Source organism: Mus caroli, unplaced genomic scaffold, assembly GCF_978045245.1.
Source record: "Mus caroli unplaced genomic scaffold, Mus_caroli_1 scaffold_1, whole genome shotgun sequence".
Lineage (NCBI taxonomy): Eukaryota > Metazoa > Chordata > Mammalia > Rodentia > Muridae > Mus > Mus caroli.
In genome coordinates this window covers 152,845,085-152,871,312 of record NW_028227256.1, presented here as the reverse complement: position 1 = coordinate 152,871,312, position 26,228 = coordinate 152,845,085, and the positions used below count along the sequence as shown (strand labels likewise).

General features: G+C 38.7%; 1 protein-coding gene across 1 annotated transcript in view; it reads left to right on the top strand.

Moving 5' to 3' along the window:
• The window catches only part of Xpr1 (xenotropic and polytropic retrovirus receptor 1), a 153,112-nt gene that overhangs the window by 89,351 nt on the left and 37,533 nt on the right, over nucleotides 1-26,228 (top strand). The window contains exons 4-7 of the mRNA XM_021176967.3: nucleotides 2,360-2,583; nucleotides 6,337-6,486; nucleotides 8,126-8,209; nucleotides 12,259-12,340. Coding sequence (XP_021032626.1) covers nucleotides 2,360-2,583; nucleotides 6,337-6,486; nucleotides 8,126-8,209; nucleotides 12,259-12,340 — 540 coding nt within the window. The remainder of the gene's footprint in view (nucleotides 1-2,359; nucleotides 2,584-6,336; nucleotides 6,487-8,125; nucleotides 8,210-12,258; nucleotides 12,341-26,228) is intronic.

Here is a 26,228-nt window from a genome sequence, read left to right as displayed (position 1 = left end):
TCATGTACATATACAGCACTGGCTTTAGGAAATAATGTTCGTGATGAATAGGTTATATTTATATATTTAGGAAGATAGGTAGACAGACAGACAGACAGCTCTATCAATGGTTAAAGAAATAGAGGCCATGAATTTAAGGTAGAAAGGGTGTATGTGGGAAGAGTAGGAGGGAGGAAAGGGGAGGGGAAAACAATGTAATTATATTTTAATTTCAAAAATATAAACATTTTTAAAAATTGATGGTTGTACTTCTGTAGACATCAGCAGTGATGCTGAGGAGATAGTAAAGGATTTTGTCTTTACTTGCTGCACCTACATACTCGTGTGTCTATGACAGAAGGAGATCATAGCAACCTATGAAATCGAACATTCGAACAATACAACCTAAATAGACACTATTTTGATACTTACACGATACTTAGAGGGATGGTGGTAGGAAAATAACTGAAAGTCTTTCCTGTAATTCCACCATTGTGATTCAAGGAGCAGGAAACCTTGTATATACAGAAAAAAACCTGTATTTCATAATATATAAGTAGTCTTGGTTTAGAGCTGAGTGCATTTGTGTGTTCACAAGGCTCAAATGAAGTTGCGCAATGCACCCTGGATGAGTACTATCAAACTAACTACTGCTTCATTGTCTTGCTTGATTTTGAATTAAATTTTGGTCACTACATGTTAAGAAAGCTTCTAATGTTGCTAGATATTTTGTTTATTTATTATATGTAAGTACACTGTAGCTGTCTTCAGATGCACCAGAAGAGGGCATCAGATCTCATTACGGGTGGTTGTGAGCCACCATGTGGTTGCTGGGATTTGAACTTCGGACCTTTGGAAGAGCAATCAGGTGCTCTTACCTACTGAGCCATCTCACCAGCCCGCTAGATATTTTGAAAACCCCATATTCACCTACATACTCCCATCTGATTGTGACCCAGAGTTGTGTAAATATAAATAGCTGAAAGGTGACTTGAAGTATATGGACGTTTGTGTGGGTCACCTGTAAAGTAAGTATTACTCCATCTGGTAGAAACACTTGCAGATTTGGGGTCATGAAACCAGTTCTTCTACGGAGGTACAACTATCTGGTCTAACAAAGACGCTCCTATCCAGAAAGAGTCTAATTTTTAACACACAGTGTGTTGGTTTTAGGGTGGTTTTGGAAAACTTGTAGAGAAGTGGCGAGGTTCGGTGACACAGCAAGCATAGACTCAAGCTCTAATCCAGTCCTGTTTGTGTATGAAGCTGCAGAACCAGTATGTACCTCAGTGGGTTTGTGGCGGTCACAGGATAATTTGGAGGAGTTCTTTTTCCCACCATATGGGTCTTGGATATTGAACTCTGGTTGTCAGGTTTGGCAGCAAGGCTTCTAGCCCTTGCTGGACCTTCAGAAATCTATCTTACATGGCTCTTTTAAAATAAGATACACAACACACACACACACAATCAGTTTTGTTATTTATTTATTCAAGTGCTGGGGATAAATCCCAGGGCCTCATGCATGCAAGGCAAGCCTTTACTAACTGGGCTGTATCTTTAGCCCCAATGTTTGCTCTCTTAGAATGTGTAATTTAAGGATAGTCACAGTGTTGTAAATCATCCCTATCTAAATCCAGAGCATTCTTGTCACCCTTAGTCCTGCTGGCACTCACTCCACTGCTCTCCTTCCCTGCTGCTCATGTGCTTGTGTTTCTGTGGTGTCCTTGTGCTGGGCAGTTCATGGAAGTGGAGTCTGAGATGGACTTTCTGTATGGCTGAGACTGCATTCTGTATATATGTTTGTATATACAGCACACTACCTTTGTTTACCCATTCATCAACTGATAGACTTGGGGTGATGGGGGACGTGTTTATTTCTGTATCAAGGTTGTATGTAGGTACTTTATGTTCAGTGCTGTTAGATGTATACCTAGGATCATTGTTGCTGATCACATGGTAAATTCCATGTTTAACTTACTGAGAACTGTTTTCCAAATTCATACTCTTTCATGTTTTCACTCTTAGTGACTCTACATTGTCTTATCTATGAAAAGAAAAGATGCAGAAACGACTTCCCAGGGAGGGAAGCTTGAGGTAGAATGCACAAGTTTTGGGCCAAAATGCTTTCTCTTATCATATTCTGCATATCTTGTATGATGTTTTCCCTAGAAATTCTAGGCAACCAAATTAGTATAAACAAGAAAAATTTAGAATTCAATAAAATAAAATTGATCAAAATTGAGTGTTTTTATCACTTTTATAAGACAAGATTAGTAGATGAATACACTTTATTTTTAGACTTCTAAAAAGCTTTATATGTATGGGCATTTTATTGCATTATATATCTTTAACCTGTTTGGATAATGCTCTTTCCTTATAGAGAAGCTGGCAGAGGCTCAGCGCAGGTTTGCTACACTTCAGAATGAGCTTCAGTCATCACTGGATGTGCAGAAAGAAAACAGTGGTGTCACAACATTGCGACAGCGCAGAAAGCCAGTGTTCCACCTGTCCCACGAGGAGCGTGTCCAACATAGGAATATTAAAGACCTTAAGCTGGCCTTCAGCGAGTTCTACCTCAGTCTCATCCTGCTGCAGAACTATCAGGTGCTTAGTCTTATCCTACAGAATGGCATTGTAAAATAAGATTCCAGTAAGTAGAATTACCTTGGTCTATACCGAATCCTCTAAAGATTGAAATCATCTTTATTCTTGGGGTTCTTGGAATTTAGATGTCTTTGTGGAAAGAAAAACAAAAACCAACAACCATGTATTAGAAGAATTAAAACTATTAATAAGACTTGTTTTTTAAGCAGTGTGTGTGTGTGTGTGTGTGCGTGCGTGTGCATGTGCACGCGTGTTTATATATAGTACAATCTTTTAAAGGAGTGGCTCAACAGATATAGCATTTGCCATTCAAGTCCAAACACTGGAGGCCAGGTTCCTGAGTCCATATAAAAGCTAGGCAGGCATGACAGCCCCCTGTAATTCTGACATATAGGAGGCAGACAGGAATTTCCTAGAGAATATGGTTAGCCAGACTAGCAGAAGCAAAGAGCTCTTGGCTCAGCAAGACAACCAGCCTCAGCAATATCAAGTGGATAGCAAGTGTAGAGGATACTCAAATCAACTTTGAGCCCCACACACATACACACTTAGTTTTAAAAAAAAATCATTTATGTAGTACTAAAGGGTATCTTGAATCAAAGACAGCAGTTTGCTTCATATTTAAACTCTTTGATGAACAAAAATAAATGTCTGTCACAATGTTGATTATGTAAGTCTTTATATTCCTAACCAATAGGTAAAGTTCAGAAAAGTATTGGATCTTTCTGCAACAGGCATTAATAAAACAAAAGAAAAGCAACTGGACAGCTAACATTTTTGCAGCTTGCCATAATAAAACAAAAAAGCTTCACTTTTTAGTTTGCCACTAAAACAATTCCAATTTTAAAGTAACTATATCAAAAAATTAAGTTAGATTATGCTAGCTATATTCAAAGGCTAAAAATCTAGCCTGTTATATCAAATTTTTAAACTTAGTATGAAAAGTTTGAACATCCATATATGCTAAAATAATTCCTAATTCATGCATTTGTAATTTGTTATCATTACAAAACAGGTTTTCAATAATAAACATTTATATCTCAGAGTCTGATGTACCACTTTGCATTTTATTCTCTGGTTATAACTTACAGTTTGCACATTGTAGGACAACAAGACATCTGAAAAGTAAAAGTTCCACGAAAGATGTTTACCTGTGGTGACAGTGATGCAGCTTGCTTTATTGAATACTTACTTGTCTCTCATGCATGAAGCCCTGGGTTGGGTCTGCATAAAACTGGGTGTGGTGGCACATGCCAGATGGAAGCAAGAGAATCAAGGCCATCCACAGATACACAGGGAGTTGAAAACAGCTTGTGTAGGCTTTAAGACTATCTCAAAGTAATACAGAACAAGGTTTCCTTTATAATGTTGGATTGTTTGGTTAGTTGGTTTGTTTCGTTTTTAGAGACAGGGTTTCTTTGTGTAGCCCTGGCTGTCCTGAAGTACTTCTGTTAGACCAGGCTGGCCTCAAACTCACAGAGATCTGCCTGCCTCTGTTGGGATTAACGGTATGCCCCATCACTGTCCAGCAAGTGTTGGAATTTTTAAATACAAGGTACTTGAAATCCATATCTACAGTGACCTAAGTGTGTACCTTTCCTATCAATTTCATAATTTTCTTTGATGACTTAATGTTTTAACATTCAAAGAAGAACCCAATTGAGATATAATTCAGCAGAAAAGTAATAATGTGAGAGAAATAAATGATGAATTCCTTTGTTTTTGTTCGATTCTCCAGGCTGATCGGAAACTTGAATGCCTCCTGATTTGGCCTTCTGAGTGCCTGGTTAATCAGCCACACACCTAGGCCCCTTTTTGACATTTTTCCCCATAGCTTTATAATTTAATTCTTAAAAAAATCATATCAATAACTAAATATGAACAGAAACAAAATGGTTTTCCACAGGTTTGTAATTTAGTATTAATATAGTGCTCAACTAGTCAGAGTACTTGCTGCTTTTCTAGGGAGCCTGAGTTCATTTCCCAGTAGCCATATCAGGAGCTTCACAAATCTGTTAACTGTTGACCTTTTCTGTCACACAGCTACATAAACACATATACAGAAAATAAAAATAAAGTAATAGAAAATATCCATATTTCAGCAACTTTTCATGTTGAACAATTATTAAAACAAAACAAAACAAACAAGCAAAAAAAAAACAAGGACAAAGCACAGACATTTGTAAGCCACCATGTAGGTACTAGTAATCCAGTGGGATTTCTGCAACAACAAAGAGCCGTCTCTAATAACTATAGAAGTTCTGTTGTAGAGCTGGACAGATGACCCAGTGCTTAGGAGCGTGTGCTGCTCTCCCAGAGGGATCTAATGGCCTCTCAGGGTACCAGACACGCCCACTGTGCACTTATCATAAATACAAATACGTGGACATTTTAAAAATTCTGTTCTATTAATTCTGTAAGAAAATATTCCTATTTAAAAATATGTGTGTGTGTGTGTGTGTGTGTGTGTGTGTGTGTGTGTCTGGTTATCTGTATGTATGTTGAATGCATGCAGTATCCATCCATACTAAAGAGAGCATCAGATCTGAGTTACAGGCAGTTATAACTGTCAGATGTAGGTTCTGGGATTGAATCCAGTACTCGGCAAGAACACCACATATACTTTTACCACTGAGCAATCTCTTCAGCCTCAAGAATATATTTGTTTGAAAATGAGGAAGAAAGGGAAATATAAAGCCATATCTAGGGCTGGGGTAGTGTTTTTCATGAAAACAGAAAGAACTGACTTATGTAAAAAGGCCTATAATCCCAGGTTGGGGGCGGGGAGGCAAGAGGATCCCTGGCAAGTATTGGCTGGCCAGTCTGTTCATCAAAGACCCCATCTGAAGAAAAAAGGAAAGATGGGGAAATCTACACACATGCATGGACATATACTACACTGCATGCAAACACACACACACACACACACACACACACACACACACACACACACACACACACCAGTTTCATGATGCATTATGGTACGAGGAATAGATTCTAACAAATGAGCAAGAACCCTGAGCAGATACAGATGACCTCACGTAGATCTAATCTAGACCCTCAATCCATGCTTTCCTACCATTTCAGATGATGAGCACAAGTGACTGGGGTTTAGAAAAATGCAGTCTCTTGATTTTGTAGAAGTTGAAGGAAGGTGAAGTTTCCACCCTTGTCACTGCCAGTGCAGTGGTCCTTTCTGCCTTTCCTCTGGCCTCTCCTTCTCACTTACATCCCTAAGCTGAGATGAATGGAAAGAAAGTGAAAGTTGAGAGAACTAGATAGGAGTCTGTAGTTCATGCCTATAGCAGTGAAAATCTCTTCTTTACCACTGAGGGGGGAGGAGGGAGAGAGTGAAGGAGAGATAGAGAAGAAGGGAGCGAGGGAAGGAGAGAGAGAGAGAGAGAGAGAGAGAGAGAGAGAGAGAGAGAGAGAAGAAACAGCCCTCAAAAAAAGAATTAAATGGATTAAGTGAATGATGAATTCAAGACATTTTCTGAAAGGACTCTTGGCCAAAGCAGTACAACAACCCATTTTGAAATGGTTTTATGTGGGAAAGTTGGAAATAAAAATGTTTGGAACTTAGGAGTTTCATTCATTTACTTGGAAGAGAAATGAGAACCCACGCCCAGGGAGCTGACCCCCGCCAGCAGTGTGGCAGTGCATCTGGGAAGGCTCAGTGTGCTCGGTCATCACTGCTGCTTCCCTGCTTTGATCTCCTTTAATGATGATTGTATTTCTCCTTTCTTCCTATAGAATCTGAATTTTACAGGGTTTCGGAAAATCCTTAAAAAGCATGACAAGATCCTGGAAACATCTCGTGGAGCAGATTGGCGAGTGATTCATGTAGAGGTGGCCCCATTTTATACATGCAAGAAAATTAACCAGCTCATTTCTGAGACTGAGGTACAACACCTGCTTGCTTGCCATATATGTTCAGTTTCCGTTGTGTGTGCGGGGTTTTTTTTGTGTGTGTGTGTGTGTGTGTGTCATTTTATTACAATGAAGTTTAACAGTACAGAAAAATCACATGACCATAATAATGGGCCAGTTTTCTTAAACCCTGCAACAGGAGGGACTCTCTAATTACATTAAATATTGTTACACATTCAAACTTCCAGTGTACAAGTACTTGGAAACAGTTACAACCCTCACCAAGCTAGGTTGGGGACATGAAGTCCAACAGCATTGGAAATGCTGCGAAGGCATAACTTTACAAATAGCAATGTAATCTTACAGAACTGGCCTTTATTTAAGGTGGTATGTTCATGTAATTCTAGTGCCTTCACAATTTAACAAACCAAGTTTACTATACTTCTAGAAGCCTAGATGAAACATGAAAAAGAAGCCATACATATAAATTACAACTTCAGGAAAAGTTCCTGTTTTATTATTCCAAATAATTTTGCCTATGTCAAATAAATGTCCAGTAGTTCCTAGTATGTGGGAAGATTATGTTTGTGAAAGTCACAATGAAGCTTTATAGATGGAAGCTTGTCAATATGAACAGCACAGCTGAGAAAAGGTTTAATCTCCAAACCTATTAGACTTGAAGTAAGATCAGTAACGGCTACCTTGCGACATTACTCTTGCCTAATATCCACATATCAGTGATGCATACCATGTGTGTTCTTTTGTGACTGAGTTACCTCATTCAGGATGATATTTTCTAGATCCATCCATTTGCCTGCGAATTTCATGAAGTCATTGTATTGTAGTATTCCAGTCTTTAAATGTACCACATTTTCTGTATCCATTCCTCCGTGGAGGGACATCTGGGTTGTTTCCAGCTTCTGGCTATTATAAATAAGGCCGCTACGAACATAGTGGAGCATGTGTCCTTATTACATGTTAGAGCATCTTCTGGTTATATGGCCAGGAGTGGTATAGCTGGGTACTATGTCCAATTTTCTGAGGAACCGCCAGATTTATTTCCAGAGTGGTTGTACCACCTTGCAATCCCACCAGCAATGGAGGAGTGTTCCTCTTTCTCCACATCTCACCAGCTCCTGCTGTCACCTGAGTTTTTGATCTTAGCCATTCTGACTGGTGTGAGGTGGAATCTCAGGGTCATTTTGATTTACATTTCTCTGATGACTAAGAATGTTGAACATTTCTTAGGTGCTTCTCGGACATTCAAGTTTCCTCAGTTGAGAATTCTTGTGTGTATTTTAAAGAAGTAATTCACCATTTTTGTCCTGCGGGCTTTTGTAAATTGCTGGCTTAGAGTACCTATGCTTTTTTTATTTATTTTTTTTAAGATTTATTTTATTTATATGAGTATACTGTAGCTGTCTTCAGATACCAGAAGAGGGTATCAGATCCCATTACAGATGGTTGTAAACCAACAGATGGTTGCTGGGAATTGAACTCAGGAGCTCTGGAAGAACAGTCAGTGCTCTTAACCACTTAGCCATCTCTCTAGCCTGAGTACCTATGCTCTTATTTAAGGTCTTTTCTTTTGCTTATCAGTATACTTTTCAAGAGGCTATCAAGACATTATACACATAATAACTTATAAAAAACTTGATCATTTCTCTTTTAGGCTGTGGTCACCAATGAACTTGAAGATGGTGACAGACAAAAGGCTATGAAGCGGTTACGGGTCCCTCCATTGGGAGCTGCTCAGGTACTAACCTCACTTCCAGGGCTTTGTTTCCTTTTGCATATTTAATAACACAATATCGCTGTTGCCTGGTATCATTACCTTAAAAGATTTTGTAAGTAGTTGCTACTATTCTCATTAAAAAAAAGAAATTGATTCTAGGATCCAGGCATGGTGACACACGTGTTTTATTCCTGTGTTTGGGAGGCTAAGGCAGGATAACCATTAGTTTAGGGCCAGCCTGGGTTACATAATAAGACCCCATGTCAAGGAAAGAAAAGGGGAGGAGGAAAGGAAAGAAAGGAGAGAAGGAAAAAGTCAATGTGAGCCTTCCTACAGTAATCAATTATAGAGCCTTGCCCCTTTCTCTTGGTGCTGCCCCCAGCTCCCAGCCCTGCTTCTTCTTAGACATACTTGCTCCTTGATATTTTCAGCTGGGATGAGGCTTTTTGTTGTTGTTAATGATATGGGAGATGTAGATGTACTGGGTTTCCAAAACAACAGCTATGCCCCCTGTAAAAGAGGAGGGTGAGGGGATTCAATAAATGCTGTTTATATAGCATTTAAGTCATAGCTCTGTCTCAAACATGTCTCAATAATTAAAATAATTTTTATCATAGAGTATTTTGTGTGATAACAATGTATTAAAATTAATAATGAAGAGTTTATATATAATAACCAGCATGTATGAAAAATTAGAATTAATGCTATACTTAATAGAAAAACACTGAGACTTCCCTTATAAGACCAGGAACAAATTGTATATTCAGTCTTAGGACTGTCATTGAACGTTTTCCCAGTGATTATAGCCAATGTGGTAAGGTCAGAAAAGGTCAGAAAAGGCATTCAGGTTAGAAAGAAAGACGTAAAGGTGCTAGAGGTTTTGTTGTTTTGCTGTTATGTTTGTTTGTTATCAGTGATTTGGGATCTCTGTAGAAAATGGAATGATCCGTATAGGTGCTACAGCTAATCAGGGCGTAGCGAGCCCGCAGAGTACAGTGTCAGTTTACAAAGGACCGAGTGTGACTGCACATCAAGTACAATTGACAGTAACAGACTTCCCCAGTAATGCCACAGAAGTAAGAAATGTGTAGTAATAGTCTTGGCAAAAGATGTGAAAGTCTTTTATGTTAGAAATTACAGAACATTGCTGAAATATACGACAGATCGTTTAAATGAAAGGTAGATTGAGTTGTGGGTATATGGGTAAGCTCAGTTCTTTTAGGAAGCCATTTCTTAATTTTGGATATACAGAATAATCCATCTAAAAAACTCTGTGAGGGTGTGTGTGTGTGTGTGTGTGTGTGTGTGTGTGTGTGTAGACTGGTAAGTTAGTTTTAAAATGCATGGAAATGCAAAGGCCCTTGAGTAGCCAGTATATCTGTGGAACAAATTAGAAGGTTGCCATATTAGCACTACCTGGTATAAAAACCTATTAAAAAGTAATCAAGGTAGGGCTATGATAGACAGATACTTCAGTGGAATGGGATAAAATCTAAAAATAGATGAATATATTTATACAGCTAGTTTTCAGTACAGACATAAAGCATGCCAGTAGAGGAAGAATAAAGTGCTCAACAGATAGCCTGGGCAATTGGATTCCCTATGCAAAATGAAAACACGGACCTAAAGTAAACCTAAAACTACAAAGTTTTAAAAGAAAATTAGGAGACAAGTCATGGCAACTTTGGGAGACACAAAGGCTTCTTAGAAATTACATCAAAGCACCTCCTCAAAGTTACAAACATATCTTCAGTAGACTCTGTTAAGGAGAATGAAGAGTATCCAACTAGGAGAAAATATTTATAAAACCTATCTGATAAACCACATATTTTACTAAGAACACATGGAGAACTCCAATACTCAGTAGTGAGCAAATAACCTGAATGTCATCAGTGCTGTGCAGGCAGAAAACAGGAGCAGGAAAGGTTGCTCAGTCAGCGCTGTCAAGATGTGCAGACTGAAACCACAAAGGGATACTCACACCTTGCTCAGAGGAACAGAATCCCATCTCCTCTGCTGCTGATGGAGTAAAATGATATCACCCATTAGCATTCAGTTGAGGAGTTTCCTAAACAGTTAAATGTACATCTACCACATGACTGGCTGTTGTATTCCTAGGTATTTATCTAAGACAAATGCAAGTGTATATCCACATAAAGACTTGTATATAAGTTTTCATAGCACCTTTATTCATAATAGCCAAAGCTGTAAACAACTCATGCCCATCAGTAGATAAATGGATAAACAATTGTGTAATATCTGAACAATTCATTACTATTCAACCTGAAAAGATAATCAAGAGAGAAAAAGAAGGCAGATTTTTAAAAAGTATATACTATATGTGACTCCATTTACTTAATACTCTAAAAAATGTAAACTAGTGAATAATGAAAAAAAAAAAAGCAAATCGGACTAGAGAAATGGGTCAGTGGTTAAGAGCACTGGCTGTTATTCTAGTAGACCCAGGTTCAATTCCCAGCACCCACATGGCAGCTCCCAGCTGTCTATAACTCCATCTCCAAGGGATCAGAAACACACAGATATATGCTCAGGGAAAGTACTAATGGACATAAGATAAAAGTAAGTAAAATTTTTAAAAGAAAAGAGAGAAAGCCAATCACTGGTTGCCAATCCAGGTGGTGTCGTGTGGAGTGGGTTTTGGGCAGGAAGGAAAGAAAACAAGGGGGCATAGGGAAGCCTGTAGGGCAGTGAATGTGTTAGCAGTTTGCTTTTGTTCACTTTCCTGTACTTGTTTTGTTTTTTTGTTTTTGTTTTTGTTTTTTCTTTTTTGAGACAAGGTTTCCTATAGCCCAGGCTAACCTCAGACTCACTATATAGCCAAAACTGTCCTTGAACACCTGATGCCCTTACCCTTAGCTCTGGAGTTCTGGTAATATAAACATGTATCACCATGCCTTGCTCAGTATACTATCTTTGATTGTCTTCATTGTGGTTATGATTTTATTAATATCCACATGTGCTAAATCTTGTAAAAATCTTATCATTATATACTTTAAATCTAGTATTTGTGCAATTCCTTGTATGCCAGTGTGTTCAGTATAACAGTATTTGAACAAAACCATAAGCACATCATAGCCAAAGTGACTGAAAGATAGAGGAAAAACTATAAAAGCACCAGAAGAACAAACATAGAAATTGTACTTTAAGTGTATATAGCTTATTATATCATTGATATGAGTATAAAACCTTAAAATAAGAAAATTAATTTAAAAAATGAAAGTGTTTAAGAATGTGTTTAGGGAGAAAACATGAAGTGGTTATCCGGTGGGGAGGCAAAGTACCCTGTGAGAAAGCGAGGGACATCAGGGAGGGTGTTGTCTAAAGACAGGGCAGTCACTGTATGGGTTCACTGTACCGGCTGGTCCTAACATTCTAGATGGATGATAGACATCCTTTTGTATTAGAATGTAGTGTGCAAGGTTTGAAACTAAAGTAGCTTTTAAGAAAAGTTACTGTCTTCCTTCTAGACACTTTCATTCTGAAACTGACAATACAGATAGTTCTTGTGACGAGTAATCAGAGTTTTGATATGTGTGTGCGTGCGTATTGACCAGAGGTGGACACTGGGTGTGTTCTGTAGTCATTTTCCACCTTGTTTTTGGCAACAGAGTCAGTGAACCAGGAGCTCACTAATTTGTCTGGGTTCACTGTCCAGAGAGGTCCAGGAATCTGTCTGCCTTTACCTGCCTGGCACTGGGATTACAAACATGCACTGTGCCAGCCTTTTATGTGGGATCTGCCTGGCTTTTTATGTGGGTTTTGGGTATCCAACTCATGTCCTTATGCCAACACAGCAAGTACGTAACTGAATGAACATCCCCCAACCCCACGATTCAGATTTCTGTAAAAGAACTCAATAGTGTCCCTATGCTAGTAATAGGATGGTGGTGTGGGAATCATCCTCTGCTTCAGAGTTACAAAGGTTAGCATAATAAAATATATTGTCCTTGTACAGCTTTGAGGTTTATGCCACTAAGTTACTCTACTGCAGCACACATGCCATGTGCTTGCTGTCGTCTTTTACTCAGAGTTCTGTTTTCTGTCCACAGCCTGCACCAGCATGGACTACTTTTAGAGTTGGCCTATTTTGTGGAATATTCATTGTGCTGAATATTACCCTTGTGTTTGCAGGTAATTCTTACCTTTTAACTCATTTGTTCTTATAATGTTTATGTCATATTCTGTCCTTCTGTAAAGACTCAAGCATATCTATCAAAATCACTGTAAGAAGTTTGTGGGGTGGTTTTAGACATTTGTTTATTTTTCCTTTGGGATATAATTTTGTAGAACATTGATGTCTATTTAGTATCATTTTCTAGTCTTTAATGTAAGGAGTTTTAGAGTTCAGTTATTAAGAACGTAACCCTGGGCCAGGAAGATGGCTCACTGGCTAAAGAGGCTTGTTATTCAGTCTACTTATTTTTTGACCCCTTCATGTTAGAAGAAGAAATCTGACTCCCAGAAATTGTCCCCTGACATCTTTGTGTATGACATGGTATATTCGCACATGCATACATGCACACAAACACACACTAAGTAAAAAGTGTAATTAATATAAGAACTTGTTTTCTTTGTTATAGATGAAGATAAATATGCTACAAAGTTCATTCACTAACCCTTATTTATTCTGCTTATTATAGAGACTCCTCACATTTCCCCAGAATCTGCTTATACCTGCTCTGCATGCAGTCTTTAGAGGCTTAGCTATGTAGTTTTCAAGTCAGTGAAATCTAAATGTAGGATTGGGGTTGGAGCTTAGGTGATAATGCTTGCCTAGCATGTGTGAAGTCTTGTGTTCAGTCTCCAGTACTGCATAAAACCAGGTGTAGTAGCATAAACCTGTAATCCCAGCATTTAGGAAGGAGAGGTACAAAGATCAGGAGTTCAAGAATTTCCTCAGCTACATAGTGTATGAGTGTGTTTGAGGCTAGCCTGGGATAAATGAGGTCCTATCTCAAAAAATAAAACAAACCCACACCCAAAGAAATTAAAAAGGGATTTCTATAAGAGCAACTATAGTCCCAGCTTTAAGAAATAATATAGTGTCAAGCAACAGGTAGTCTTACAAAGCCTGCCTAAGAATTTGAGCAGCCCTTCAGTAGCATTTCACCTTATCACAATGAAAAACCTTCAAATGTCCCACCTGTTTTTCCTATTAAATTTCTTTAGGATTTCTTTCCTAGTTTCTTTCCCAAGTCATAGAGTTCTTTGTGGCATTGAAATGTTGGATAGACGGACGGGTGTGGTGGCGCACGCCTTTAATCCCAGCACTCGGGAAGCAGAGGCAGGCGGATTTCTGAGTTTGAGGCCAGCCTGGTCTACAGAGTGAGCTCCAGGACAGCCAGAGCTACACAGAGAAACCCTGTCTCGAAAAATCAAAACCAAAAAAAGGAAGAAATGTTGGATAGTTCCAGTATATTCAGTTCTCATGTTTCTACTTTCTATGTTAATTTTCTATCTAGGCAAATTATTCAAGCTTATGGCTACAAGTACTATCTATATGCTAATGACTCGCAAGTATATATTCACTCTCCTCTGAAAAAGATCTAATTGACTGTTTGGCTATCTAATAGGTATTTCCCATTAAATAGACAAAATGACCCTTGATTTTTTTTTTTTTTTAAGTACCCAGATAAAGCTCAAAAGTCCCTATTTACCACCATGTTAGCTAAAATCATCAAGGCAAAAAAAAAAAAAGATTTATTTTGGCTCATGGTTGTAAACATTTTAGTCCTTGATCACTTGACCCTGATACTTCAGGCCTGTGGCAAGGCAGAACTTCATGGTGATCACAGTATTAGAGAGTCAAGTTGCTCACTGAACCTGACCTCTTAAAGTCTCTCCCTCCCAGTAAACTACAAGCTGGGGAACAGCACACATGACCTTTGGCTAACACTTAGACTCCAAACAACATCTTTCATGTTTCATATTTGATATTTCATATCAAGAAATCTTATTGCTGTGTTTTCATACTGTTTGAGTTTTATCACTTATCACTTCTTCCATTAGTACTGTCTTTGTCTCAAGAGTCATTTGTGTTTACTGTATAACAGTATGCATTCCCTGTAGCGCTCTTCTAACCACAAGTCTGTGGGCAGTGGTTTTCTTTCCCTGGTTCTCCTTTTCCTCAGCCCCTCCCCCACCCTAGTAAACAAGGCCTTCAAGGATATTGCACTTGAGTTGTTTGATATTTCCTATCCTGTGTTTCTCCCCTGAGTTCACTCAGTTGTATTTACTTTTCTTTGAACACATGTGTTGCCTAAGGAGCTCTTTCCCAGGGTGTCTATTTGTCTTATTCCTTCCCTTCACTTAGATCTCTATTCAGTGCTGTCTTTTCAGTGAGACCTTCTGTGATCACCCTACACCAAAATAGTCTCTTCTGTATTTCCTATCCCTTCAGCTTACATTAGCTTTCTTGAGATGCTTGTGGCATGACAGTGCATCCCGTACTCATGTCTGCTCCCACTAGTGTATGAGCAATATTTGGACTTGGTCCTAAACACCTCGATGCCTGGGCTTTTGTCTCTGTACTGGAACACTACATGGAGCATAATAGGAGTTTAACAAGTATTGAGGAAGTCTGAATGGATAGAAGAGAAAACCAGTTGAGGTTAAATGATGTACAGAACTTTATTATTTCTTGCAAGCATTCTCCTCAGCATTGCCTGTTTTACATTATAAAGTTATAACCCTAGTTGCAAGGGCTTTTACACGAACTCTCCTATTGACAGTATGTTTTCATTGTGTTACTAGTTCTCTGGATAGAGAGACAGCTCAGCCATTACTCACAACCAACACTTTGAGAGTTCTCCTTCCTATCAGTTGCTAAAAAAGTATTATGCACCCATAGCATACAAATTAATATTTGTGACTTATGATAATTTTGTAATCTGTTTCTGTGTATATAGGGTAGTTATAGTTTACTTGTATAAAATATATGAAAATTCTACAGTTCCAACGTTCACCTAGACTGTCAAGCCAGCTGCCACGGGAAGGACATAATCCTGCCTGAGCCTCAGCTACAGCTCCATCCTTGGCTGTTAGTTGGTCGTATGGACAGCTGTTCTTTTCTAAAACAGTTTCCTCATCTATTCAATGAACTCAGTACCTTAAACTTACAGGATTCTTGAGAATTTATTTTTATTTGTTCATCCCTAAGTAGCTTTTTTTTTTTTTAGAGAATTATTTATTATGTATATAAGTACACTGTAGCTGTCTTCAGACACACTAGAAGACGGCATCAGATCCCATTACAGATGGTTGTGAGCCACCATGTGGTTGCTGGGAATTGAACTCAGGACCTCTGGAAGAGCAATCAGTGCTCTTAATTGCTGAGCCGTCTCTCCAGCCCCCTAAGTAGCTCTAAAATCTGGTGTGTGTGTGTGTGTGTGTGTGTGTGTGTGCATATGTATGTATTTTGTAAAAATAAATGTAAATGTAAGCACAGTCACATGCCCCTGCACAGGTAAAGGATAAGGACCACATCAGGCATCACTCCATCTTGTTTTGAGGCAGGATTTCTTTATTGTTTACCTCTGCTGTGCCAGGCAAGCTGGCCTACAAGCTTCCAAGGTTCTCCTATCTCCGCCTGCCATCTTGTTGCTGGATCATAGGGATTATAGATCTGTGTTATATCTTGCTTTCATGTGAATCCCTTACACTCAAACTCAGAGCCTCTCACTTGCACCATAAGCTCTTTGCTCACTGCGCCATCTCCCAGTCAACCCACAAGTCACTTTTATGTGTCTCATGACTGCCCTTGGTTCCCATGAGTCTTCAGACAAAATAAAGAAGAAGAAGGAGGAGGAGGAGGAGGAGGAGGAGGAGGAGGAGGAGGAGGAGGAGGAGGAGGAGGAGTGGTGTTGGGGTGCGGGGGAGTGAGTTGTGTAGCTCAGTAGCTGAATGCTTGCCTGTCATAAATGGACTCCTGAGTTCCGTCCTCAGTACTGAAAAGCCAGGAGAAATCAGTCCTTAAGAGCTTAAGTAAGACAAGGAAAGAAGCAGATGGCTCTCTTTTCATGTGAATTAAATGGAAAGGGGTTTTGTTTGTGTTTTATTTTTTAGCTGAGGTTTTAGTAAGCATAGACTATAATATTGTGACGGTTTGATTTCTTAATGCATACAATTTATACATCTAGCATTGTGCATTAAGTTCTAGCCTCACAGCCCTTTCTTTGTTTGATTTCCATGTGTATTGGTGAGGGGGAGGGTAAACAGATAAAAAAGCCAGCTGTCTATCTTTATTTATCTCCCCTCGGGTACTGAGGAGATAGCAGTGTGGAGAGGCAGAGGGACACGCAGCAGTAGTAATGCATGTACAAGCACGGCTCTTTTCTTTGCGCATTCACATAAAAAATTATGTGCATAATTGCTGTGGTCTCTCAAGGGGACATGGCCTACTGTTCAATAATTTGCCAGAAAAGTCTCCTATCTCAGAGTTTTAGTTTCATGAAAATGATATTTTCCTGTACGGATTTTTGTTTTTTAGTTTTTCTTCTATTAACCTTTGCTCAATTTGAAATAATCAAAATATGCCAGATTTCACTTTCTATTTAACATTTGCAGCAGATATAAGGGTGTAAAATAAGCACTTGTAAATTAATGGCAAGACTGTTGATTGTTGAAATCTCTTGTATATGTAAAATGTTAAATCAATTTTAATTTATTTTTTATAAATTTACCTTACAACCTAGGAGGCTACAATACAAAGAAATTCCTTTGTGCCATGTTGCTTATAATAGTAGCCTCTTAGAGACTGCTCACATAGCCACTGACTGACCTGTGTCCATGAGGGGCATTGCCCTGTACAGTGGCAATCGTGGGCTAATGTGGAAATGAAAGATAGGCCTAGCACCTCAGAGAACTGCTTGGCACTGTTTACCAAAGCTGGCTGTGTACTAACCTATTATCCGTCTCTAGTAACAGAAGTGAGGACACATAGCTACAAGAAAACATTCTCGAGAACATTAGTAACTGTACAACCCAAATGTTCTGTCAACAGCATAAGAGATGTTTTTACCTAATGGGATGGTGTGAAGAAGGGAGAAGAATGAAGTGTGGCCACATGCAGGGACACAGATGGGAGCTTATGAGCGAGGGTTATGGAACATGAAGTTAACCATTTTACAGTAAATAAAAGAAGCCAAACACGAAAGTACACAGTATATGATTTAATTTACAGAAACATTAAAGATTACTGTTAGAAGACAGTGCTGAGCGTGTCTGGACAGGAGTGTAAAGTGCAGGCACTGCTTTGTGATAAATCTCAACAGTGGATAAGGACCTGGAACGACAACATAAAATAGGTCCAGCGGCTTGATCCAATGCAGTGAGGATATAGTTGTAAGGTTTAGAATAGGCTTCTGTTTGGGTCATTGGTTTTTGTTTTCAGTTAGCAGACATGTGGTGATTTGTATGTGACTTATATACAAGTGCAGCCAGCTCTGAAGCTGAATTACCAAGATTAAATCCCTGTGTCCTTAGACAGGGGACTTGATTTAACTCTGTTTCTTCATGTATCTTCTGTTAAAAAAAAAGTATGTTTTTTGCTGTGAAAATTAATAAAATTATGCACAGCAAGCAACACAACATCACTTAGTCCAAGACAGCTGCCTAAAGAATGTTAGCTATCCTTTCACTATGAACTTATTATAAATCTATGTGAGAATTTAGAATGGAACAGTATATAGCTTTTATTATTATATGAACCCATTATTCACAGGGGTGACATTCTTATTCTTAAATAGAAATTATAGTAACTCATCTTATTTTGTAATTTCTTGGGATTTGTTTTAATCTTGTCTAGCAAAAAATGTTGTAATTTAATTCTCAGCCTACCTGCTGGGGAGATTGTGCCAGAAAGTTATATTTTGTAAACTGGTGCTCTTACCTTTTAGAGACTGTATAGTTCAAAGTTTGTGTTCTTGAGTAAATAGCTTGACTATTAACCGTTAAGACTGCTGTGTGTCTTTGAAACATTTTGAAAGTAAATCAGTTCATTAGCAAATGTAGTCTTTTGCTTTTATTCAAATGCCATTTCTTTAGCACTTAGCTTACTGAATGTCGTCAGCGTTTGTTGTTGCTGCTTTAGCTGCTGCCACCGATGATGACAATTTGTAAAAATCGTTTCTCATGAAGTGTACATTTCAAGGATGTTTTCGTTAAATATCATTGTTTTAGTTTGGATCTCTGTTGCTTTGTTAAAATACTCTGACCAAAAGCAAGCTGGGAATAAAAGGGTTTATTTGGCTTATACTTTCAAGTCACAGTCTGTCATTAAGAGTTGCCAGAGCCCTAACTAAAGGCAGGAACCTATAGTAGAAACCATAGAGGAACGCTGCTTACTGGCTCACTTTGTGCCTGGCCTTCTTTTACAGCCCAGGCTCACCTGCCTAGGAATGGTACTGCCCACCATGGGCTGGGCCCTCTCACATCACTCATCAGTCAAGACAGTCTCCCAGAGTCATAGTCACAAGCAGTTTCTCAATTGGGAATACCTCTTCCCAGGTGACTCTAGTTATGTCAAGTTGACAATAAAAACTGACCAACATAAACAGTCATATTAATTAGAAGCATTTTGTATGATGCTATCAAGTAGAACATAGTCTTTCTAAGTATATGTGTATATATGTGTATATATGTATATATATACATATATATATATTTCATGATTATGCATTATATTTTCTTGTTCATGACAATTTTCTTATGTAGAAATATGGATCATAAATATTTGTATCCTAAAACTATGACCATAGATGTTAACTAGACAGAATTAGATAACTGTGGAATGTTACAGCAAATCTGTGAGTGGTAAACCATTTAAACATTTAAGCTTCACAGAATTGCATAGATTAACATTCTTTCTCTGTGCATGTATGTGTGTGTTGTATGCATGTGTACAGGTATACCCAGCATGTAGCATATACAAAGGCCAGAAGAGGATGACAGGTGTCTTTCTTATTCTCTGCTTTATTCCCTTAGGCCAGGTTGCTCTCTGAACTTGAAGCTAGTTGTTTTGCTAGACTGCTGGTTAGTGAGCAGGCCAGGCTCACCTGGCTCCATGGTGCAGCACTAAATTATAAGCAGCTAGGACCATGCCTGCTTTTATATGGTGCAAACTCACTTCCTCATGCTTGCTTACACTAAGCCATTTCCTTGACCTCCAAGTGAACTATTTCACTATAAGCACTCAGCATTGCTGCACAGTCTACCTAAACATTGTATCGTCCTACAGGGAAGCTCAGTCACAGATTTCTATTGCTCCAGCTGTTGACCACTACTGTCTTATTTCTATCTCTATAGATATACCTATTCTAGATGGTTCATGTAACTGAAATCTTCATTGTGAACATGTATATATGTATTTGTATATGACTTCTTCACTTAGCATGTTTTCAACATCCATTCATGTTGTGGCATTATTCAGTACGTCATTTCACACACATACCACAGTTTGTTTATCCATTCATCCATTCATAAATATTTTGCTTCTTCTAAGTTATCATTTTTTATTTGTTTGTTTATTCATATTATTATACTGGGGGCCATGGGCATGTGTTCGCTGTGGCTCACAGATAGTGGTCAGAAAACACCTGTATGGGTGACTTAGGCCAGTGAGTTCTTTCCTTCTTATTGGGGCCAGAAATGGAACTCAGGAGTGCAGGCTCGGGGCATGTTTAACTTTATAGACAAATACCTTATTGTTTTCTATAGAGGTTATACCACTTTCCATTACTACCAGTAATGTACGAGGGTTCTGTTAAATCCATCCAAGTGGATGTCAGATATTTTGTTATTCTTTTAATTTGCATTTTCCTAATAACTAATCATTTCAATTTCTCCTAGGCTTGTTAGTCATTTATGTATTCTTTGGAGGACTAAATCTTTTGCCCACATTTGCTTTTGTCTGAAACTAGAAGAATTTTTTTAAGATTTATTTTATATATGTGAGTACACTGTCCCTCTCTTTAGACACACCAGAAGAGGGCATCAGATCGCATTACAGATGGTTGTAAGCCACATAGTGGTTGCTGGGAATTGCACTCAGGACCTCTGGAAGAGCAGTCAGTGCTCTTAACTGCTGAGCCATCTCTCCAGTCCTCCAGAAGAATTCTTTATATATTCTTTTTTTTTTTTTTTGAGAATTATTTTTTTAATTAGGTATTTTCCTCATTTACATTTCCAATGCTATCCCAAAAGTCCCCAATACACTCCCCTCCCCCACTCCCCTACCCACCCAGTCCCACTTTTTGTCCCTGGCGTTCCTCTGTACTGGGGCATATAAAGTTTGCATGTCCAATGGGCCTCTCTTTCCAGTGATGGCCAACTAGGCCATCTTTTGATACATATGCAGCTAGAGTCAAGAGCTCTGGGGTACTGGTTAGTTCATAATGTTGTTCCACCTATAGGGTTGCAGATTCCTTTAGCTCCTTGGGTACTTTCTCTAGCTCCTCCATTGGGAGCCCTGTGTTCCATCCAATATCTGACTGTGAGCATCCATTTCTGTGTTTGCTAGGCCCCGGCCTAGTCTCACAAGAGACAGCTATATCTGGGTCCTTTCAGCAAAATCTTGCTAGTGTATGCAATGGTGTCAGCGTTTGGAAGCTGATTATGGGATGGATCCCTGGATATGGCAGTCTTTAGATGGTCCATCCTTTCATCACAGCTCCAAACTTTATCCCTGTAACTCTTTCCATGGGTGTTTTGTTCCCAATTCTAAGAAGGGGCACAGTGTCCACACTTTGATCTTCGTTCTTCTTGAGTTTCATGCATTTAACAAATTGTATCTTATATCTTGGGTATCCTAAGTTTTTGGGCTAATATCCACTTATCAGTGAGTACATATTGTGTGAGTTCCTGTGTGATTGTGTTACCTCACTCAGGATGATGCCCTCCAGGTCCATCCATTTGCCTAGGAATTTCATAAATTCATTCCTTTTAATAGCTGAGTAGTACTCCATTGTGTAAATGTACCACATTTTCTGTATCCATTCCTCTGTTGAGGGGCATCTGGGTTCTTTCCAGCTTCTGGCTATTATAAATAAGGCTTCTATGAACATAGTGGAGCATGTGTCCTTCTTACCGGTTGAAACATCTTCTGGATATATGCCCAGGAGAGGTATTGCTGGATCCTCTGGTAGAACTATGTCCAATTTTCTGAGGAACTGCCAAACTGATTTCCAGAGTGGTTGTACAAGCTTGCAATCCCACCAACAATGGAGGAGTGTTCCTCTTTCTCCACATCCTCGCCAGCATCTGCTGTCACCTGAATTTTTGATCTTAGCCATTCTGACTGGTGTGAGGTGGAATCTCAGGGTTGTTTTGATTTGCATTTCCCTGATGATTAAGGATGTTGAACATTTTTTCAGGTCTTCTCTGCCATTCGGTATTCCTCAGGTGAGAATTCCTTGTTCAGTTCTGAGCCCCATTTTTTAATGGGGTTATTTGATTTTCTGGAGTCCACCTTCTTGAGTTCTTTATATATATTGGATATTAGTCTCCTATCTGATTTAGGATAGGTAAAGATCCTTTCCCAATCTGTTGGTGGTCTTTTTGTCTTATTGACGGTGTCTTTTGCCTTGCAGAAGCTTTGCAACTTTATGAGGTCCCATTTATCGATTCTCATTCTTACAGCACAAGCCATTGCTGTCCTATTCAGGAATTTTTCCCCTGTACCCATATCTTCAAGGCTTTTCCCTACTTTCTCCTCTATAAGTTTCAGTGTCTCTGGTTTTATGTGTAGTTCCTTAATCCACTTAGATTTGACCTTAGTACAAGGAGATAGGAATGGATCAATTCGCATTCTTCTACATGATAACAACCAGTTGTGCCAGCACCATTTGTTGAAAATGCTGTCTTTTTTCAACTGGATTGTTTTTGCTCCCTTGTCAAAGATCAAGTGACCATAGGTGTGTGGGTTCATTTCTGGGTCTTCAATTCTGTTCCATTGGTCTACTTGTCTGTCGTTATACCAGTACCATGCAGTTTTTATCACAATGGCTCTGTCGTACAGCTTTAGGTCAGGCATGGTGATTCCACCAGAGGTTCTTTTATCCTTGAGAAGAGTTTTTGCTATCCTAGGTTTCTTGTTGTTCCAGATGAATTTGCAGATTGCCCTTTCTAATTCCTTGAAGAATTGAGTTGGAATTTTGATGGGGATTGCATTGAATCTGTAGATTGCTTTTGGCAAGATAGCCATTTTTACAATGTTGATCCTGCCAATCCATGAGCATGGGAGATCTTTCCATCTTCTGAGATCTTCTTTAATTTCTTTCTTCAGAGACTTGAAGTTCTTGTCATACAGATCTTTCACTTCCTTAGTTAGAGTCAGACCAAGGTATTTTATATTGTTTGTGACTATTGAGAAGGGTGTTGTTTCCCTAATTTCTTTCTCAGCCTGTTTATCCTTTGTGTACAGAAAGGCCATTGACTTGATTGAGTTAATTTTATATCCAGCTACTTCATTGAAGCTGTTTATCAGGCTTAGGAGTTCTCTGGTGGAATTTTTAGGGTCACTTATATATACTATCATATCATCTGCAAAAAGTGATATTTTGACTTCTTCTTTTCCAATTTGTATCCCCTTGATCTCCTTTTGTTGTCTAATTGCTCTGGCTAGGACTTCAAGTACAATGTTGAATAGGTAGGGAGAGAGTGGACAGACAGCCTTGTCTAGTCCCTGATTTTAGTGGGATTTCTTCTAGCTTCTCACCATTTAATTTGATGTTGGCTACTGGTTTGCTGTAGATTGCTTTTATCATGGTTAGGTATGGGCCTTGAATTCCTGATCTTTCCAAGACTTTTATCATGAATGGGTGTTGGATTTTGTCAAATGCTTTCTCAGCATCTAACGAGATGATCATGTGGTTTTTGTCTTTGAGTTTGTTTATATACTGGATTACGTTGATGGATTTCTGTATATTGAACCATCCTTGCATCCCTGGGATGAAACCTACTTGGTCAAGATGGATGATTGTTTTGATGTGTTCTTGGATTCGGTTAGCGAGAACTTTATTGAGGATTTTTGCATTAATATTCATAAGGGAAATTGGTCTGAAGTTCTCCGTCTTTGTTGGGTCTTTTTGTGGTTTAGGTATCAGAGTAATTGTGGCTTCATAGAATGAGTTGGGTAGAGTACCTTCTGTTTCTATTTTGTGGAATAGTTTGTGAAGAACTGGGATTAGATCTTCTTTGAAAGTCTGATAAAACTCTGCACTAAACCTATCTGGTCCTGGGCTTTTTTTGGTTGGGAGAGTATTAATGACTGCTTCTATTTCTTTAGGGGATATGGGACTGTTTAGATCATTAACCTGATCTTGATTTAACTTTGGTACCTGGTATCTGTCTAGAAACTTGTCCATTTCATCCAGGTTCTCCAGTTTTGTTGAGTATAGCCTTTTGTAGAAGGATCTGATGGTGTTTTGGATTTCTTCAGGATCTGTTGTTATGTCTCTCTTTTCATTTCTAATTTTGTTAATTAGAATACTTTCCCTGTGCCCTCTAGTGAGTCTGGCTAAGGGTTTATCTATCTTGTTGGTTTTCTCAAAGAACCAGCTCCTCGATTGGTTGATTCTTTGAATAGTTCTTCTTGTTTCCACTTGGTTGATTTCCTCCCTGAGTTTGATTATTTCCTGCTGTCTACTCCTCTCCGGTGAATTTGCTTCCTTTTGTTCTAGAGATTTTAGGTGTGTTGTCAAGCTGCTAATGTGTGCTCTCTCTAGTTTCTTTTTGGAGGCACTCAGAGCTATGAGTTTTCCTCTTAGAAATGATTTCATTGTGGCTTCATTTTCATTAAACTCCAAAAAGTCCTTAATTTCTTTCTTTATTCCTTCCTTGACCAAGGTATCCTTGAGAAGAGTGTTGTTTAGTTTCCACGTGTGTGTTGGCTTTCTGTTATTTATTTTGTTATTGAAGATCAGCCTTAGTCCATGGTGATCTGATAGGATGCATGGGACAATTTCAATATTTTTGTGTATGTTGAGGCTTGTTTTGTGACCAATTATGTGGTCAATTTTGGAGAAGGTACCATGAGGTGCTGAGAAGAAGATATATCCTTTTGTTTTAGGATAAAATGTTCTGTAGATATCTGTCAGATCCATTTGTTTCATAACTTCTGTTAGTTTCACTGTGTCCCTGTTTAGTTTCTGTTTCCATGATCTGTGAAAGTGGTGTGTTGAAGTCTCCCACTATTATTGTGTGAGGTGCAATGTGTGCTTTGAGCTTTACTAAAGTATCTTTAATGAATGTGGCTGCCCTTGTATTAGGAGAATAAATATTCAGAATTGATAGTTCCTCTTGGAGGATTTTACCTTTGATGAGTATGAAGTGCCCTTCCTTGTCTTTTTTGATGACTTTGGGTTGGAAGTCGATTTTATTAGATATTAGGATGGCTACTCCAGCTTGTTTCTTCTTACCATTTGCTTGGAAAATTGTTTTCCAGCCTTTCATTCTGAGGTAGTGTCTATCTTTTTCTCTGAGATGAGTTTCCTGTAAGCAACAAAATGTTGGGTCCTGTTTGTGTATCCAGTCTGTTAGTCTATGTCTTTTTATTGGGTAGTTGAGTCCATTGATATTAAGAGATATTAAGGAAAAGTAATTGTTGCTTCCTTTTATTTTTGTTGTTAGAGTTGTTGTTCTTGTGGCTGTCTTCATTTAGGTTTGTTGTGGGATTACCTTCTTGCTTTTGCTAGGACGTGGTTTCTGTCCTTGTATTGTTTTTTTTTTTTTTTTTTCTGTTATTATCCTTTGAAGGGCTGGATTCATGGAAAGATAATGTGTGAATTTGGTTTTGTCATGGAATACTTTGGTTTCTCCATCTATGGTAATTGAAAGTTTGGCTGGGTATAGTAGCCTGGGATGGAATTTGTGTTCTCTTAGTTTCTGTATAACATCTGTCCAGGCCCTTCTGGCTTTCATAGTCTCTGGTGAAAAATATGGTGTAATTCTGATAGGCTTGCCTTTATATGTTACTTGACCTTTTTCCCTTACTGCTTTTAGTATTCTATCTTTATTTAGTGCATTTGTTGTTCTGATTATTATGTGTTGGGAGGAATTTCTTTTCTGGTCCAGTCTATTTGGAGTTCTGTAGGCTTCTTGTATGTTCATGGGCATCTCTTTCTTTAGGTTTGGGAAGTTTTCTTCTATAATTTTGTTGAAGATATTTGCCGGTCCTTTGATTTAAATCTTCATTCTCATCCACTCCTATTATCCGTATGTTTGGTCTTCTCATTGTGTCCTGGATTTCCTGGCTGTTTTGAGTTAGAATCTTTTTGGATTTTGTATTTTCTTTGATTGTTGTGCCGATGTTCTCTATGGAGTCTTCTGCACCTGAGATTCTCTCTTCCATCTCTTGTATTCTGTTGCTGATGCTCGCATCTAAGTTTCCAGATTTCTTTTCTAGGGTTTCTGTCTCCAGCGTTGCCTCACTTTGGGTTTTCTTTATTGTGTCTACTTCCCGTTTTTCAGTCTTGGATGGTTTTATTCAATTCCATCACCTGTTTGGTCTGGTTTTCCTGCAATTCTTTAAGGGATTTTTGTGCTTCCTCTTTAATGTCTTCTACCTGTTTAGCAGTGTTCTCCTGTATTTCTTTAAGTGTGTTATTAAAGTCCTTCTTGATGTCCTCTACCATCATCATGAGATATGCTTTTAGATTCGGGCCTAGCTTTTCCGGTGTGTTGGGGTGCCCTGGACTGGGTGAAGTGGGAGTACTGGGTTCTGATGATGGTGAGTGGTCTTGGTTTCTGTTAGTAAGATTATTACATTTACCTTTCGCCATCTGGTAATCTCTGGAGTTAGTTGTTATAGTTGTTTCTGTTTAGAGATTGTTCTTCTGGTGATTCTGTTAGCCTCTATCAGCAAACCTGGGAGACAGGCTCTCTCCTCTGAGTTTCAGTGGTCAGAGGACTCTGCAGGCAAGCTCTCCTCTTACAGGGAAGGTGCACAGATATCTGGTGTTTGGACCTCCTCCTGGCAGAAGATGAAGGCCCAAAACAGGACCTTTCCCAGAAGTTGTGTTGC